This window comes from Pholis gunnellus, assembly GCF_910591455.1.
Source record: "Pholis gunnellus genome assembly, chromosome: 8".
Lineage (NCBI taxonomy): Eukaryota > Metazoa > Chordata > Actinopteri > Perciformes > Pholidae > Pholis > Pholis gunnellus.
Genome location: NC_136534.1, coordinates 10,011,524 through 10,029,383, shown reverse-complemented (window position 1 = coordinate 10,029,383; position 17,860 = coordinate 10,011,524). Strand labels below are relative to the sequence as shown.

The 17,860-nt window shown below is 44.1% G+C and overlaps 1 protein-coding gene across 1 annotated transcript in view; it reads left to right on the top strand.

Moving 5' to 3' along the window:
• LOC306700299 (eukaryotic translation initiation factor 3 subunit H) overlaps nt 1-17,860 on the top strand; it is a 45,936-nt gene that overhangs the window by 13,708 nt on the left and 14,368 nt on the right. The window contains exons 3-4 of the mRNA XM_079165290.1: nt 12,604-12,771; nt 16,263-16,362. Of these exons, the coding sequence (XP_079021416.1) occupies nt 12,604-12,771; nt 16,263-16,362 (268 nt within the window). The remainder of the gene's footprint in view (nt 1-12,603; nt 12,772-16,262; nt 16,363-17,860) is intronic.

The window sequence follows — 17,860 nt, the reverse complement described above, 5'->3', positions numbered from 1 at the left end:
AGTATAGTGAGTGTTTGGTCGGGTGGCGCAGTCCTCTTCAAGCCATTGACAGACAAAATAACACCCCAAGTCTTAATAGTTGTCATACTAGTACTTGTGTTGGGTGATCTATTTAAATAAGTACTTGGCATTAGCTCTGTGAAAGTGACATTGGTGCACCACAAAAGCAAATGACGCAGCAAATTCTGGGATCAACCGCCAAGTGCACTGAAAAGAGTGCCTGCCTGAATTACTGATGCATTTGCCCTCGTCATTCTAAAGCCTGTTCTTGGTGTTAGCATTCAGCACAAAAAGCAACTTTCTGTGGAGAATTTCCCTTCAAAACTGTACAAATGACACTTTTATTTGATTTGATTATTTTTCTCAGATAGGAGTTTATCATGCAGTGTTCAGCAGACACAGGCAATTCCCATCAGCCTGGCTATGCTAGTTGGATAACGTTGTGCTATCTAGCTGCGTTGCTCAAATGTCTTCCTCTTTTCCCATCCCACCTGTTTTCCAGACATACACACTTTTAAATATCTTTGCCTAGTGTTCTCCTTGTCGGAAATACTAAAATGTGATGGGCAATTTAGGATGAGACCATTAATTATTATTCATTTTTCGGCGGCTAACTAGGGAGCTTACAATATGACGGAGGAGAGCCGGGCCCCCGGTGGAGGGAGCTCGTGCTTAACTCTGCTTTGGCCGTGGCTGGCAGGAAAGCTGCAGCATCTGCTTCAGATTCCTTTGGCTCTTCATCCGTCATTGTCCATCCAATGGTCCTTGACACCTCCTCTGAATATTCTCCTCCTCTTGAGATTGTAGATGATTGCAGTCTCCTTACCTTTCATCCTTTTTCTTCCCTTTTTATTATTCATGAGCTACCTAACTTGCCCCTTGTGATATCACAGAAACCCAATTGCAAACGGACGAAGCCAGTCTGAACTATTCTTGGCCAAGAGTTGGCTTGTTTTTTCCATCTGTATGCGGAGTTCACAGATACTCCTCATTGTTGGGAACCAACATACTGCCCGTTTGTTTGAAGTGTGTGAGAAGTGCGTTTGCTTCAACTGAATACAAAGGCATTACTTTTAGATGTGGAGCACCACCATCATAAAGCTTGGTTTGTTTTTTGTTTCAATCCCAAAAACGACCGAACAGAGTTTCTCTCTCGATGGTGATAGTGAAGTGGTCCCAAAAACTAAATCGTGTGCTTCGGTTCTGAAGGACTTAAGATTGAACACGAGGAAAACAATGCAGGTTGAAACTCCTCGCATGTATTTTGTTCCTACTTCTGCCAGAATGTTTTGCTGAAAAACAATATCGATATTAGCTGGACAAGGAAACGAACATGCTGAAAAGTAAGTGTTTTGAAAAAAAAAAAAAAAAAAAAAAAAAAAATCTTAATCTTCTTAAACCGAGGCAAAGCAAAGGAAGTGAAAACACAAACGGAACTAATTAAGGCCAATTACATCAGCTTTCTCCTCCAGTGGGGTCTGCGAGGTTAGTCTGTGGCTTTTTTCTAAACTTTAATTGCAGTCCGTGGCAGACATTTTCACAGTGGATTAATTGAAGTCAGGGGGATTTTAAACGCCTCTGCCATGATCTATTCGCTGTACATACACTATTCGGTATGCAGTAAGGCGTGTACCCCTGTGTGTGTTTTCTAAATAAAAAAAACGTGTCCAGATAAGGTCTTCCTCAGGGTTAGACCTTCAATAGATCACTCCACCTGCCCCAAATGGGAAATTGATTTCCTCCGTTTTTCCCGTACTCTCCCTCAGTGAGGCTAATTAGAAATCACTTTGCAGCCCACCTTTTAGGGGGACACATATAAACATTGAAGATATCATGTGCACTGTATCTGTATCATGATCTTGGGGTACTTTACTTTCTCCCAAGCGCTTAAAGATTCTTACACTCTGTCTTTTGCTCCTTGCCCGCCTGTCTGTCACCTCTCCTCTCTCTATCTGTCTCTGTCACTGTAGTGCAGATCTGAGACCAGCTGTTAGCAGCGAGCTGGGGCGGTATCTGCTTTTGAATGCTCACCCGGCGTAATAAATCAAGAGTGTGGGTCCCCTGGGGCCCGTCACCATCGCCATCAGTTCCACTGTTTTATTCATCCGCTCCTTTGTCTCATCACGATTCTGCCCCACATTAAATTTTGTGTGTGGACTGTGGAAGGGGGGGGGCGGGCTGCTGCTAATCCAGGTGGGCTGTAGGGAGGAGGGGGGGAGGATGAAAGGTAAGGAGGAGTGAACGATGTGACAAGGGTGGGAGAATTGGAGAAAAGGGCTGAGGTCTGAAGTGTTGGGGTCGGGAGATGAACAAAGAGAGAGAGAGAGAGAACGTTATGAGGGGAAATTTAGAGCAACACAGCAAAAGGGTGAGAGATGGCGCAGGGGGGAGGAAACGGAAGAAAGATGGACGGCAATCGTAAACGGCTCCGAGAGAGATGCCGGGCCAAAGAAACGGTCGAAAAAATGTCGAGGAAGAAGAAAAATGGCGATGATGAGTAAATGGGAGAGCTGAAGAGTAAAGGGAGAAGGTAACCATTTTCATGACATGTGATCAAAGTGGAGGAATGAACAAATGGGAACTCAGCCACTGTGGGAGACAACTGAACACCAGTCAGACTTGTAGGGGCTTAGTTCCTCCTTTAACCTCTATCTTGGAAATGAATTGTGTGTTCTTTTGACTTTTTATCAAATAACCAGATGTTATTTAACCCGGTTGCTCATATTTTATACGTGTGATTCAACGGCTTATTCAAACTTTTAAAAGTGCTCAAACTGGCTAAGACTGCCAATGCAGAAAATGAACACGTTTTCCAGAAGCCCAGATGTCCAAAATACCACTTTGCTACTATGTTGGGCGGTGTTGCTGTCCTATGTTTACTCATGTGAGTCTGACGCTTGTAGAGTTTGTTTTTGATCAGCTGAGGCCACACAAATGATGGGGTGATACTGAAGCGTGTACGGGAGAGGCTAAAGGACCGACTCCTGCATGCATGGAGTGTAGTTGCTGGGTTGTAGTTGTCTTTTATGCCAGTCCCAATGCACCAATTGTTGTAACTTTTATTAAAACGGATTCATCACGTGACATGGTATTATCTACGGCTGTGGGCTGCTTTAATTCAATAAACTCAACAATATAACCATGCTATTTTCAGCAATTTGTTGTTCTGGATTAATCGTCCTAATTGTAACTGTGTTCATAATGTTACTTTGTGAAACAGAACGGACCCAGTTTGCGTCCCTCGGGCCCAATGCAATCCGTTAAGCAGCTTGCCCGTTAATGAAACCAAAGGCCATTCATTTTGAGAGCGGCCGATTGGCGTTGCGCTATCGCTCACTTCGACCAATTGTGTAACTTTATCACTCGTGCACTCTGGGACATACTTCAGCGTTTTAGGGCTATATATTGATATGCCATAAAAAGTCAAAATACCTCCCAGCCCCCTATGTTGAACGTGTATTGGCAAGTCAATCAAGTGACTTTGTCTCCCATTTTAAAAAGATGAACTCTGATACGTGCTCATGTGGAGCAAACAGTCACACCTTAGTTCCCCATCCACACAATCTCCACATTCCAACTGTAAGAACAAAGCCCCGTGACAAGCGGCGCTGTCAAATGTGCACATGGTGAACCCGTCCGCGTGACATGCACATAAAGCAGCTGCTTCTCTGCACTATCGTGCGTGTGCGTGTGCGCGTGCGCGTGCGCGTGCGCACAAAGGCAGGCAGCTCTCCGCAGGGCTTGCTTAACAAAGATTAATTGCACCTAATCCACTGTGCCAGGTGGAACATGGGCCGCGCTGGGTTCGCACACACAGACGCAGTCACAACCAGGCACACACACATCCCATTATAGCCTCGCTGCTGAGAATTAGCCTCGTACCTCTCCCGACACCCCGGACCAGACCACAACTCGATACCACCATTTACTTCTCGACAACTGGCGCATTTATCACTGTTCCCTCCTGCTGACGGATGAACACGTGGACGGACGAAATGCCACGACAGAAGGACAAGCTGTCTGCTCTCTCACATCAGCAGCAGCTGACCTTGACAATGCGGAGATAGAAAGTGTTTGTTCTCTTTTCGAGGTAGAAGGGAAAGAGCGTGCTTGAATGTAATGTCTTTGACTGTGCTACCCAAGAAGCAGCATGTCTGTAGGAACACGTTTCACCGAATATGCGGAAGTGAGACGAGATCAGAAACCTGTTTTGTGAGGTGATGTTAATAATTAGCAACAGAAATGAACAGTCATGATGTTCATTTTATTTATTTATTTATTTATTTATTTATTTAGTCAGCTGTACAATAAGAATCTTTAAATGAAAACCTGTTCATTAAAACCATAGCTAGCTACTAATATGATATTATAATCCTTTTATAATTATCACTAATGATTGATATTACATGTTGTCAGATATTTGTCATCGGTCTGCTTTCCCTTGTGCCGTCTTTCCCACACGCGCACGCACACAGTTGTGTGCTCAATTAGCAAATAGCATTCACAGATGAAAGACAGGCGGACGCCTTCCAAGTACCTTTCGCACTTTCTCCTTTCTCCCCCCAGCGTCTCCTCCTTTCACCTCTCCTCTCTATTTCTGTCTCTTGTGTATGTCATAATGATGTTGAGTGGTAGACCTCATTAATCTTGTGACTGTGTTGTCATGCAGATAATGCATCTACATCAATGCTTCCCTGCCTTGTTTTTCCCCCTTATGTAACCACTCAGTCCTGTTAGATGAACTCGAGGGCCCCTTCAACAGCACCGCTGGTCTGTTCGTTGTTTGTCTAAAATGGGGTCACTGTGAGATGCCTTTGAACTGGGTAATGCAACACTACTGATCTACATGTATCCAATCTATAGAATCTTCTTTCAAATGATATGAGTACCCTTGTTTGAGAACCCCTGGTCTGCACAATAAGAACCTCTGAACATGGGTGGTTCTATTGTCTGGTCATTTTATTTTCTTTAGGATTTAGCTTACCTTGCATGGCAGCTGGACTCTCGCGATGGATTCTACCAGATGTGTGTTTTTTTAGCCAGTGACCGGACCAATCAGCGTTGTGTGTGTGTGTGTGTGTGTGTGTGAGACGACACAGAGGGCAAATATCGGCACTGAAGGCTTTTTCTCACTGTGTTTCCGCTCTTCTCCTGACTCGCTTCGGCAATAGTTTTGTTGACAGATGGTTCATCCGGTCACCTGCCAAATATATTTTGAAAGTGCACACTCTTTTTTTTTTTTTTTTTTTTTTTTTCTTTTTCTTTTTTTCCAAAACAGATTCCAGTGACTGCCTCTCAGATGGTTCTGTGTAACAAACCATCTGGTGGGTCAGGTCAGGGCTTAGTGTGAGTTTGAGAATCTATAATCTCAATAATTTTCTGTCAGCTGTGCGCTTTTTCTGTAACGGTTCACTTCATGGCTGCAGGGTACCGACGCTGCTGTGTGCATTCGGTGAGTTCAGATCGTCGGTGTCCTTGAGAGAAAAAAAACGTAATTTCCCCTTTCTGTTCATTGTGGAGATATTGTTTTCACTCTCTAGCCTGATGACATTTCAGTCCACAAGGATGGAGCGTTCCCCTCAAAAATGTATTATATTGACCCCAAAAATGCACAGGGCTTCAATGAACCAGCGTGTGTTCAGAGGGTTGAGGACATTACAGTTCACCAGTGATGTGATGAACTCGGTAGAGCAGAAAAAATGCAATAATATCTTCAGGTGTCCTCCGCTCCTGTTTAGGGACTTCCGAGGAGTAGCACGGTCGAAGGAGGCTGAGGAAAAAGCAAAGCAGCAGTGGAACAACAAGGCAGAACAGGCAGCTGGTCTCAAGGCCTTCAAACGTCAAGATTTACTTTGTTCTCCAAACTAGAATATACCAGAGGTGGTGTGTTGTTTTGTTGTATAAGCGGTAATGTCAAGCTAGGTGTGTTTTCTTTGTAGAATGCTTAACAGGATTGTCACGGAGACTTTTCAAGCAAACTGAGGAATCAAAATAAATGTGTAAACACAGAGACGGTAAGAACCACTCTCTGTTTATATCTTTTACGAAACAGCTTGGGGTTTGTGTCGAGGTTGTCGGCAGTGGGTCAAGAATGCGGACTCCTTTAACTTACGGCCTGGTGTGCCGAGTCCTGAGGGTTTTTAGACTGTAATGCACCTAAACATTTGTTTTGTTTTGTTTTCCCTCTCGGGCTCTGAAGTATTTATGACATGCCAAGATGAGCACGCTTTGCTGTCACCACTGAGCACCACTGGCAAAATGTGAGGAATTAGTCATTTAGAGCAGCCTGTAAGGCCAGCAGTCCGATCAATCATCCGAAAATGGCCGTTGTTTTTGTGTTTTTCAGTGTCGACTTTGAGAGGATATTGATGGGTCAACGCAAAGTCTAAATGTATTTTGTATGTGCAGGGTAAGCGAGGGAGGAAAGCCAAGCCTTCTTCTTGACTTTTACCATGCTGAACACAACCACTACTCCGTAGAGTGCACTTCAATCACCGCTGTACGTTTCTGTTCTGAAACCAAGCCTTGAAAAAAATATATATTTTGCCATTTCTCTTAAATTATCCTTTTTATCCGTGATGGATTTAAAGCTCTTCATTCTACCTTTTTTATTACCTAAGAGAGCATTTTCAAGAAAATGTAATCAGGTTATTTTTGGATAGAGGTCTAACCTCATTTTAAGCTATTCAAAATTTCTATTCACCAAACGGAGGAAGTAGAGGAGGGAAATGAAGGGTAACGGTAATCTAGCTCACCAATTTCCGACCTCTGACGTCATTTTATATTATTATTTCATATTATTCATGTGCTCAACTTGACATTAGTGGATATAAACGTTGGCCCGTGCTTACTTTGTGTGTGTAAAAACTGCAGCAGTCGAGGCCCAGTCAGCCAGTCAAGGTGGTGATTAGAATGGGTTGTGACTCACTGATACGTGCATCCTCACACTCAGAGACACGTACACACTCACACACATCTTGCTGCCTGCGCTGAGATGTTGTGGCCTGCAGCAGCATGCGAGTTCTGATGCAGTTCACCTCTTGTGTCATTGAGTATTAGAGTATGGACTATCTATCTGGTTCATTGCAGAGACACACACACATGCGCACACTGGTAGTGCCGCGTTGATTATGACTCTTAACCTCATTGCCCACGGTGAGGAGTTTAGCTCCCAGCTGATAAATACCTCCACTCTACCATACAGAGAGGCACACGCTCGCTTTAGATGTACAGCTTGCAGTACGCGGCGTCCTCGGGCTTCACGCATCTCACACTTTCTCTTTCCCGTTGCGCTTTCCAGACACATAAGAACACACACACACACACACACACACCCCTGCTCACTAACGCACACCTGCTCTCGCACATTTTGCACCTTCACTCAGAATCATGTCCTGTTTCACCATTCTCTCTTGCCCATACTATTTTAAATGCACTTTTATTTTGTCTTAGTCTTACAGCCCCTGTCCTCTCCCTGAGAGAGAGAGAGAGAGAGAGAGAGAGAGAGAGAGAGAGAGAGACACACACACACACACACACACACACACTCTCAAGCAGCGCGAAGGGAATGGGCAGACTCATTCCCTGTCTGGCCTCGGGACCCAGATTGATAGATGGGAGCGGAGGCAGGGCAGCATAAATGAATGAGGAATAGCAAACGGTGGCGCATGCTCCCACCTCTGCGCCTTGATGATATTGTGAAATTGGCTATTCTCTGGCTTATGCTGTCGTTAATGTCCACACAATGTTAACGGCTGTCTTTGTAATGCGACAACGGGGAGCAAGAAGGGGTTTTTCTTTTTTTTCTTTTTCCCAGCAGAAAATAGAGAGGGCTTGTCATGCTGGGACCTACGTTTTTTTAGGATGGTTGAGTCTGACCCTGGACAGGACATTGACAGAATCCAGATGTCTAAGGTATTGTCGTAATGTGATGGAAACGCACAGATATCAAAGCTGATTTGCTTGTATTGCAGATGAACATCCTTCATTGTACTAAAATATTTGCTAATATGATTCATTTATTTGTCAGAGCGTGCGCTCTGATCATCAGTGCACGGCTTTCTTTAAGTCGCACATCTGTGAGCTACCCTGTCAGCAGCTGGATTCCTCTGTAGTTGGACAGAGGCTCTGAAGCTTCACTTTTAGGTCACCTCCCCCTCAATGGGAGCTGAAATAGCAGAGACCTTCATTCACGTCCCGCCGTTCAGATTACCTTCCTCCCATCACACTCTTTGGCCTTAAGAAGACAAAAGAGGCGGACACCTTTGTCTTCTCTCTCTCTTTGTCATGTATATGTGTTTGATTCTTGAGGTCATAGTTACTTTCTTCAATGTCTTTTATCGTTTACAGCACAAAACAATAAGTCAGCCAAGAGCATATACTGCTATAAATACAATTGTTTTATTCACACCTACCCTTTTTATACACCAAATATCCTGAGAGATCTCCGGAGGCTTGTATTGTGGAGCATGCCTACACATGTATACCCACCTACGTCACGGGGGTCGTTTGTTTTGCCATCTTCTTTCACAGCGGTTGTTCTTTGTTTTTTGAAACAAACAAGGTAGTGATCCCGTGGCACTCTCGAGGCTCTGTGTTCTGTATTAGATCTGCGCTGGATGAGCTGGCTGGCTTGCCACCGGCTTGTAGTCTCACTCAGCCGAATCTTGGTTCAGCCGCCGGGCCGCACGCCGGGCCGGTTGTCTGTGTCTCCCGTCTTATCTCCTCCTGACCCGAGTACAGCGCGTAGTAGTTTGTTTGCAAGTCTGCCTGCCTGCTGGAGTATGGAAGCGGAGTGTCATCCAGATAGTAAGAATACAAAGAAACATTCAATCTCCTATTTTATTTCATATATTTTGTGTGCTGTAGGATTTCATGCAAATTAGTTACAGAAGTGTACAATGTGTACAAGTGTTTTAGCCAATATTTTGAGTGGTCTGCATACAGTACGGGATGATAATTCCTTACAATACATATTTGGCGCTTTCATTTTTCAGCATAGTTTTTAAAAATGTCTATTTTAGTTCAAATGAAATCGAAGTGTAACGATTAATCGTACATTTACAAGTTTACAATATTAATTTAAAGCCTTGAAATTATTTGCATAAGCTGCATGCTGACGGACATTTTATTTAGTCGAGTTAATGCAGTTAAATGCAGATATCCAAATACAGTTGAACCTCAATTATTAGCCGAACCATTTGGCTCAATCAGCTGGTTCTCTAACAAATTGGAAAATGATCAGCGGAGAGCTACACGTTTTGGTTTCCCTGCAGAATAATCACTCATTTCAGCCAACAGTCTCTTTGTGTGGGCACTTGGTAGCTTTCGGCGGCTCGGGGAAACACTCGCGTAGTCCCATGTTCTTTGAATTTCTTTGGAACCTACTCTGCGCTTTTTGAAATAATCAGCACTTGAGAAGTGACATCATAAACTCTGCTAAGACACATGCCTGTTCACAGTCGAGTCAGAATGACCCAAAAGGCAGCTTCTCATTTATAATACAAAAAAACATCTTCAAAGTCCTTCTGAAATCAGATAAGCAGGTTTATAGAGAAGCAAATCAAAAGATTGCAAGTTGTGTAAACTACCACTTACCAAGAAACTGTCACTGGTTAAGTGGTTGATTTAATCTCAGTAACACAGTTATTCATTAATGTCTTTTGATGTGTTGTCGTACAACTTCAGTATCACAACTGTACTCTCCTCACTGCCTCAAAGGGAACAGTTAATGTGGATTTCACACATCAGTGTTGATGGTAAATATCTTCGATTGAAGCGATAAATTCTTCAGTGCGTGATATGTTGAACGAGTTTGCAGTTGCAAAATCAGTTTTTCTTCCTCCATCCGGCGCCGCCATTTGATGTGAGTGACGTAGTTCAAAGCGAGGAAGAACTACAGAGATTTTTCTGCTTGGATTTCTAATCTGGGGAGCGCATGCTGTAGACGCCGCTTACAAACGGAACTTCCTAAACCTGTTGTAAGGTCCATTGTGTACATACAGTTCAAAAACTAAACGGTTCTCTTAGTTTGTATTGCAAATAAGCTACCTTTCCCATCGTGAACATTGCATCCCAAAAGGTGCAGAGGATGTATTTCACGGTGTTTTCACTAACTCAGATGTTCATATGTATTCGAGCTGAAGTATACAGCAAAGGAAAAGCACCCCCATAATGGCTGCGGGTGCTTTGTCCGTGCAGAAGGTTATGACCAGAGAGGACCCTGGCCGCTAGAAGCACTCACGTGTTGCATGCTGGTAAATGGAGGCTCTGCCGATGCGGCTCCGCGAGCAGGAGAGCTACATTTCAACGCTGATTGGACACCCACATAAAAGTTTTTACTTTTAACTGCAACGACCACAAATTCTGCTGAATATAGATATGAGTATGATGATGGTGATGATGTAAACACCATGCAAAGTAAATACTGTTAAATTAAACAAATTAAAGAAAAAAAAAATAGAAAAAAAGACCAACAGCACTATAAAACGGGAGTTGGAAAGAGTTATGAAACCAACTGACTTGGCATATAAAGATGTCGTACTCTCATTCAATTTATAAAGAGCTAAGAAGGGCGTTAGCGGTCGGATTAGACATGAGAGATAGCTGATTGGTTTTTCCTGCCTCCGTTGTCAGTCCTCCAGCTTTCACTTCAGAGACGGATCACTTTGTGCACAATTTCCCAGCTAATGACGGGGTGTTGGGGCATGTATACGCATGGGTGCAGCTTGAGATGCAAGCACTCGTACTGATTGGCATCGGAGTGCAGAGACCGATACAGTCGTACGGTGGCAGGAGGCAGTCACTCTCCGCTGAGCTCTGTGTGTCTTGAAGCCTGCTGCTCGCCTTCCCCCTGGGCAGAGCCGCTCTCTCCGACAGACAGACTCTGCCCGTGACAAACACTTGCACAGTTCCAATCCGGCCCCCTTCACTCTCCTGCTCTGTGACGGGGTGAACGAAATGAAGCGCCCCTCTTTGATGTGTAGGCTATGGATACCAACTACCCTCTCACCCGCTCCCATGTTTCTATTCTCACCTACTTCTCATTTGTCACAGTAGACTCAGAATTACAAAGAAGTATGCTCTACACACATACCTCTAGTGGGTTTGCTATTGCGCTTAAAAAACACGTGCAACACACACACAGTGTTAGACACCGCCTGACACCCTTCCCTCTGTGGTTTGTCACAGAGTTGCTACACGGTCCGCAATCTCGCTCTTCCCCCTGATAACACCCAATCTTCCTGAATTCCTTTCCTTGCTTCCCATCTCCTCCCCCCTATATTATCCCGTTAATCTACTCTGCTCTGCTTTTATCTCTCTGACAACGTCAATCACTAAATACAAAAAAGGCCAGATAAGGCTAGATTGGTGCAGCCACTCCATCCCGGCATGGACAGGCCGTGAATAGGGCCTCTTTGTCCGTCTGTCCCCCATCCAGTGTTCCGGTCCAGATGTTCTGTGTTTAATTTTCGGGAGGAAGAGGCACCTCAGCGCTGCCCTTCGTCTCCTGCACTCCTGCAGGGGATCAATGTGTAATTGTGGGCAGACCATTGCCATTTGTTTTCAGCGTGGAATACAGCAGAGGCAGTGGAATAAAATGACAGCGAGCGAAAAGAAAGTGTGGGTGTGCTTGTGGGAGGTTGGTTAATGACTGGATAAGTCAAAGCAAATAAACCCGACGATGTCGCATGCGTGACTCCTCTCTTTGTGAGTGCCGCGTGTACTGTGACGAAATGAAATGTTCACGTGTTTTTGACTGAACTCACTCCCTGCTTTACATAACATCACCACCAGGGGTCAAATTCAGGACCCCCCCCCCCCTTCCTCGTCCGTTTCCCCCTTTATTCCTTTCTCTTCTCCCTCCCTCTCTTTCACTTTAACTTCTTCCTCTCTCTTCGCCATCCTCCACCTCTCCATCGTCTTTGCCCTGTGTCTTTTTCGTCTGCTTTCCGCCTCTCCAGTTTGTTCTCGTTAACAGCCCCAGCAGGAGAAGGATGTGCTCTACAGGCTGGGGTCTAGGGGGCCACAGCTGCCCGATAATACCTGATTTATCAACCTCCTCCAGCCAGCCTGCATGGAGATGCTGTTTTGCTTTCTTGCTTTGGTTGTTTCTTACAGCCGACGCGGCAGGTTGTTTGTATTTCTGGCTGCCCGTCCTCAGGATGTGTCTGATGTAATGAAATGGCTCTCCTTGTGATGTATCTAGCCTTCTCTCCAGTAGCTGAATCCTGTCTGTGTATCTATCTCGCTATCAGTTTCTTTTTTTCCTCTCTGCCAGGATATATTTTCTGACATAAGGAATGAAAGGGTGACTGGTGGTCCCGGTTGATGTTTGTTTTTGGAATATCTACCGCACCCACTTGATAACGGAAGATGAAGCTTTTGTTTTTCTCCGTTTCATTGCATTTCTTTGTTGCTTGTTTACTTTTTTCTCACCACCTTCTGTTCGTACACCATGTCCAGTTACAGATGGAGAACAGATACTCAGACCCCCCCCCCCCCCCACAATAAATCCCCAAGCTGATTTTCATGAAGTTCATTCTGAATTAAATGTTTTCTCTCTCCCCTTCTCTCTATTTGTACTTCTCTCTCTGCCTCTAGTCCAGTACCAGATGGAGATGATGCGTTCCCTGCGTCACGTCAACATTGACCATCTGCATGTGGGCTGGTACCAGTCCACCTACTATGGCTCCTTTGTCAGCCGCGCGCTGCTCGACTCCCAGTTCAGCTATCAGCACGCCATCGAAGAGTCCGTCGTACTCATCTATGGTAAGTAGACTGGAAGAATATGCAGAACACTGGAGAATAACTGGATTCATTTTCCCTCACCACGATATCCTACTCGAATAAATGAATAACTGTTTATGTAATTGTTAGGATACAAGATAACTCCTCGAAAATGTCCATAGATGCGTCCTGTCGCACATCTTGTGGTCTCCCAAGTCTTTTTTGGGAAAGGGCAAAACATTAAGATAAACAAATGTAGTTGAATTGTCAAGTGAAGCCAATGCAGAAGTGCCTGAAACTTACTCCTCTGGTTACAAAAACAAGTCGGGTTGAATGGAAGTCTATGAGAAAATGACCCAAGATGGCGTCGGCCAAAATGCCAAAAGTCGAGGCTTGAACTACCTAAACAAAAACACAAAAACATTAGTAGGGTATGCAGTTGTCTGTTTCAATGTTAACTAGGTAGGACGAAGTTCAGTCCAGGGGTCCACCAACAGAAGGCAGGAAAACATAGACCGGATTAACAAGGTAGCCGCTAACATGACGCGTGTTGGCATTGTGTGCCTGCACCTGCTTCACAGTAAAGACCTTAAAGAGCGGCCCATAATTCCATCCCAGATGGTGTAAGCCTTCTTTCAAATTACATCAAAATAAAACCTGTCACTATTAAAACCTGTGCATTTAACTCCTCGGTGTCTAAATACACGATCACTCGCACTACATAACTACTCCAAGTGCTCATTGACTACAGAGGCGGTATAGTAGTACATTGGACATGGATTGGTACACATTTAAGTAAATTACAAAAGTCTTTAATTTGTGGCTGGTTTCATTAGACTTTTACACAATCAAATATAGACGTGGTAGCTCCTGCCGAGGTTGCATACTTCATAATGTGCTGCGTTTACCTCCTTCAGGTTCGTGAACTGAAAAGTAAGCACGGCCAGAGTGACACAAAAAGTCTGAGAAGCTCACTGACCTGAAATCTCAGTCTTTTTAACAGCTTAGTGTTTATCCGCTCACTTGTAGTCACGAATGAGGCAGCAACCCAAATTTTCATTTTTCTTTTTTTTTATAAAAATGATGAAAACGGCTTTGAATTTCATCAATGTTTCAGTGCCGGTGAGTGTAAAGGAACTCCCCTCGGCCCTGTTCTTTCTCTCCAGAATCACTTCAGGGTTGTCATGTTCTCTGATCGTACAAATCCGCGACAGGCAAAGATTAATTTTAACCAGCTGACATATGAACCCCTCTGATCTCGTCCTGCCAGCCAGCTGGCCCGTAAGACAGACAGACGGGCAGTCAGTGCTTTCTCTTCCTAAAGGAGGGCTCCTGTTAATGTCAGTCAATAACGCTGCTCTTAATGGATCAAAGCACCTCAAAGGAATTGACATTATCTCTCTTTAAAGACAAAGGGAAGGCACATTGATTTCTTTTTTCCTCTCTTGGTCATTAGCTCGCCCGCCATTTTATGCCGATTGATGAATCAATCGGGTGCCTAGCTGGCGAGTTAATGCCTTCCGTCCCATGACGGCGTAGTATTGTAGTGGGTTGTCAAAACCAAATTAGTTGAACGTGTTCACCATGACGGCAGCTTTTTCTCGCATGAGGTGAACAGTTGAAGAGGTGGACGGGCCAGTTCAGGAGGCTCCTAAGAGCTGCATTTTGATATAGTCAGCAAGGAGAACGTTGGCTGTCACCAACCAGTCTCAATGGAGATTGGCCAGCATGGATTGAAATTGGTTGCATCTTGTTTGGGAGTGGCTGTGCTGTTGGAACATGGCTCTTCACAGTTGGCTCCTGGGAATGGTATAAGTCACACAAACAATTCTGGCAGTTTGGTGTCTGTCAGCCAGTCTGAGCCACTATTATCTCTCTCTCTCTCTCTCTCTCAGCATGAAAGTGGAACAGAATTGGACGACTGAGCCATTCCTCTGAGCCGCTTGAGATACTTTTACATTTTCCTGTCTTTTTAAGTGTTCCTTTAGCTTGACTCTTCAGATGGTTGAATTGGTTTAATATAACAGCGAGCCTGCTGTGTAAATGTCATTTTGCAATGGACAGACCACTAGCTCCTCCACTCCCCCTCCTATACAGACCCGAGTGTTTTCCATCCCTCAAATGGATAGGAACAGAATTCCTGTTGAGTGACAAAATCAATCAAGTGAGCGCTCTAATGGGGAAGGACTGGATGGTTTTAATGGTAGCTCCTCTCCAGCGAGCACCTTTTCAACAGGACTTCTTTCTATGTTTGTAATAATTAGTAACGTGACACTTTTGAGATGTGTGAGAGTAAAGTGTAGTTCTGTATACATACTCTTAACCGCTGGACACTGCTTTCATATTTAAAAAGGACAACAGACATTCTGGATTAGAGACAACATTGTAACTTTGGCCTGTGATGGTGTGCAAAATGCAAACACACACCACTGCATTCCACGAATAGAAAGCACACTTTAGTGTTGCTGTTGTCATATTATATAGATTCCCTTTGTAGATCTAGTTAAGTTTAATTTATAGGAATTTGTTAAACTTTTGTTAGACCTCTGTCTGTAACGTCCTCACCAGGCTCTTGGTTAAACAACATATTAAGCAAATGATTGAGTCTTAGTGCACCATATCACTGAACCATATCGTGGTATAATCCAGGTATACAGGGATCCTCTACTACCACATACACTACCCTACTATGTTCATTCATCGTCTAAGGATGCTTTGGGTTGTGATTGTGTGTGTCTGAAGCAACTCTCACTCCAGACCTGTGTAAACAATATTGAATAATGAATGGATGTCAGCAGGTGATTGTCTAGGGTACCTTGGAAGCCGGAGGAAATCAGATTAGATGTTTGTTTGCTGAAGTCGGAGAATCTGATTTGAAGGAATACTTGATCATGTGTATATCAGTTACTAACCCCGTGTTACCTTTTTAAATTCTCACAAGCCTCCACGCTGAACGGAGAATACGAAAATAGAAAATGATGAAATGGAGTAAATGGAGACCAGATTTAACAACAAAACTATATCAAAGCATCAGCTTACAAACTCTCTCACAACTTGTCGAGGATAATTCAAGGCTCATTTATCTTGTTGTATGCTCACTACTTCCCAAACATTTTCTTCCGAAACACGCATGCATTCTAGATAACACCGTACTACGCTTGAGTCTCACGCCTGCACAGGTGTGCTACTCGTCTGGACGGATATGGACAACTAGCATGCCTGCATGTTTTGGCAAAACTGTTGGTGAAGTACTGAGCATACAACTGGATAAATGAGACTTGGGATTGTGCTGCACTGAGTTGTGTGAGAGTTTGTGAACAGATGTTTTGATGTAGTTTTGCTGCTGTGAAACGCCGCCCCATTTACTTCAATTCATCAAGACCTCTCCCTGTTTTCGGGAGTCTTCATTCACCGTGGAAAATTCAGGGTAACACATGGCGAGTAATTTGTGTACAGATGGTCATTTTGGAGGTGAAAAAGTGCCGTTTTACATATATTTTTTCAACTGTCGTAACTCTCTCTTGTCATTGTAGACCCCATAAAGACGGCACAAGGCTCCCTGTCCCTCAAGGCCTACAGGCTTACCCCCAAACTCATGGAGATCTGCAAAGAGAAGGATTTCACACCTGAGGCGTGAGTAGCTCATAGCGGAACACACAACATGCACACAGAAATAAATCTGGTTTTGGTCATAGACTCGTAGGCTAACGTAGCCGTTGCTCGTTTGGCTGTTCACTCGTTCGACTCTGCTTATTCATTGGAAGCAAACATAGGCTTGTGCGTCCACAGGGGAGGCATTTAGTAGCAGTTGCAGATTGATGCTGATGATGATGATTTATCAGTTCGCCCTTGCCTGTCAAACAAATGTACCATGTTTACGCCTTTTCTGACCGCAAGGCTTATGGTAATTGCTTTTAAATTGCAGCTAAAAGTGAATGTAATGAGGGGACTATTTTCCAGGCAGCTTTGGGTAGTCCGAGTGCTCAAACTCACACATGCATAAACGAGCGCATGAAGAGACTCACGCGTCTCTGCACTGACAAATGCAAGTAAACAGCTCCATGAAGAAGTCCCAGAGGTATCAAATTGCTGTCCATTCAGGACCTCCCGATATACACTTTTAAATTCACTAAAAGCGTATTTGCACGGAGAAGAGACAATTTAACCGCATCATTTCCTTTCCTTTCCTTTCATATTTCCTCTGTACTTCTCCACCTGCGTGTCTCTATTGCCAGCAACTCCGTTATTGACCCAGTGTGTTTGACTCCGACTCGGGATCCTTCTCATTTCTTCAGCTTTTCATTAGTTCTTATGATTTATTACGGCTCCGATCTGTAGCTATCGTTGTTCCCAATAAGCTCATGATTGAGAGTGGGCAGCGCAGCGCTGGGCAGGAAAGGACAATATCTCCACATAACGAAAATCTTGCCTCGATGCTATTATCTTTCAGAAAAGACTGGAAATCTGAATATCAATAATATTTTTTTTCCCCCTCCGAAGATTCAAAACTTCAAAAGCGTTTAATTGTGTGTCAAAAGCGGTCTCTTTCATGTTGGTGTATTTGATGTTATATAAGCTTGCATATATTGTGCACCTCTCTTGAAATGAAAGGCAGGGATGGATGAGTGCTGAATAGCCCGATCCCTTTGAACTGCCCTCCAAGTCCGCTGGGCTATGGAGGCAGTGGTCAATAGCCTCCACTTCAGCACACAATATGAAGCATCAAATTAGTGGGCCTGTGGAGGCGACCTTTGGCTTTGTCCAGTGGGGCCCAACTTGGAAAGAGCGTGGCATTAAGTGCGCCCAAGTCCAGTAGGGTTGAGCATTCTGTCCTGCCCGGAATGTGCCGTCTCTTCTTTTTCCTCGTGGACAACTTTTTATATCGCTCTGCAGGCATTTGAAAAGGTCATAATTTTCAGGAAATATTGTTAAAGCGCTGCAGATGGAGAACTGTGCCGATATGTAAAACAAACAGTATTTATGGAATATCATTATAGATTTTTACTTGTGGACTGCTGCTATCCATATTCATTTTTTTTGTACTTCCCACTCAGAGCCCGAGGCAGGACTGTCCACTTCCGCTGCCTCAGAGTCTCCTCTTAAAGGTCGCCTGAGGTGATGCTCATTTTTC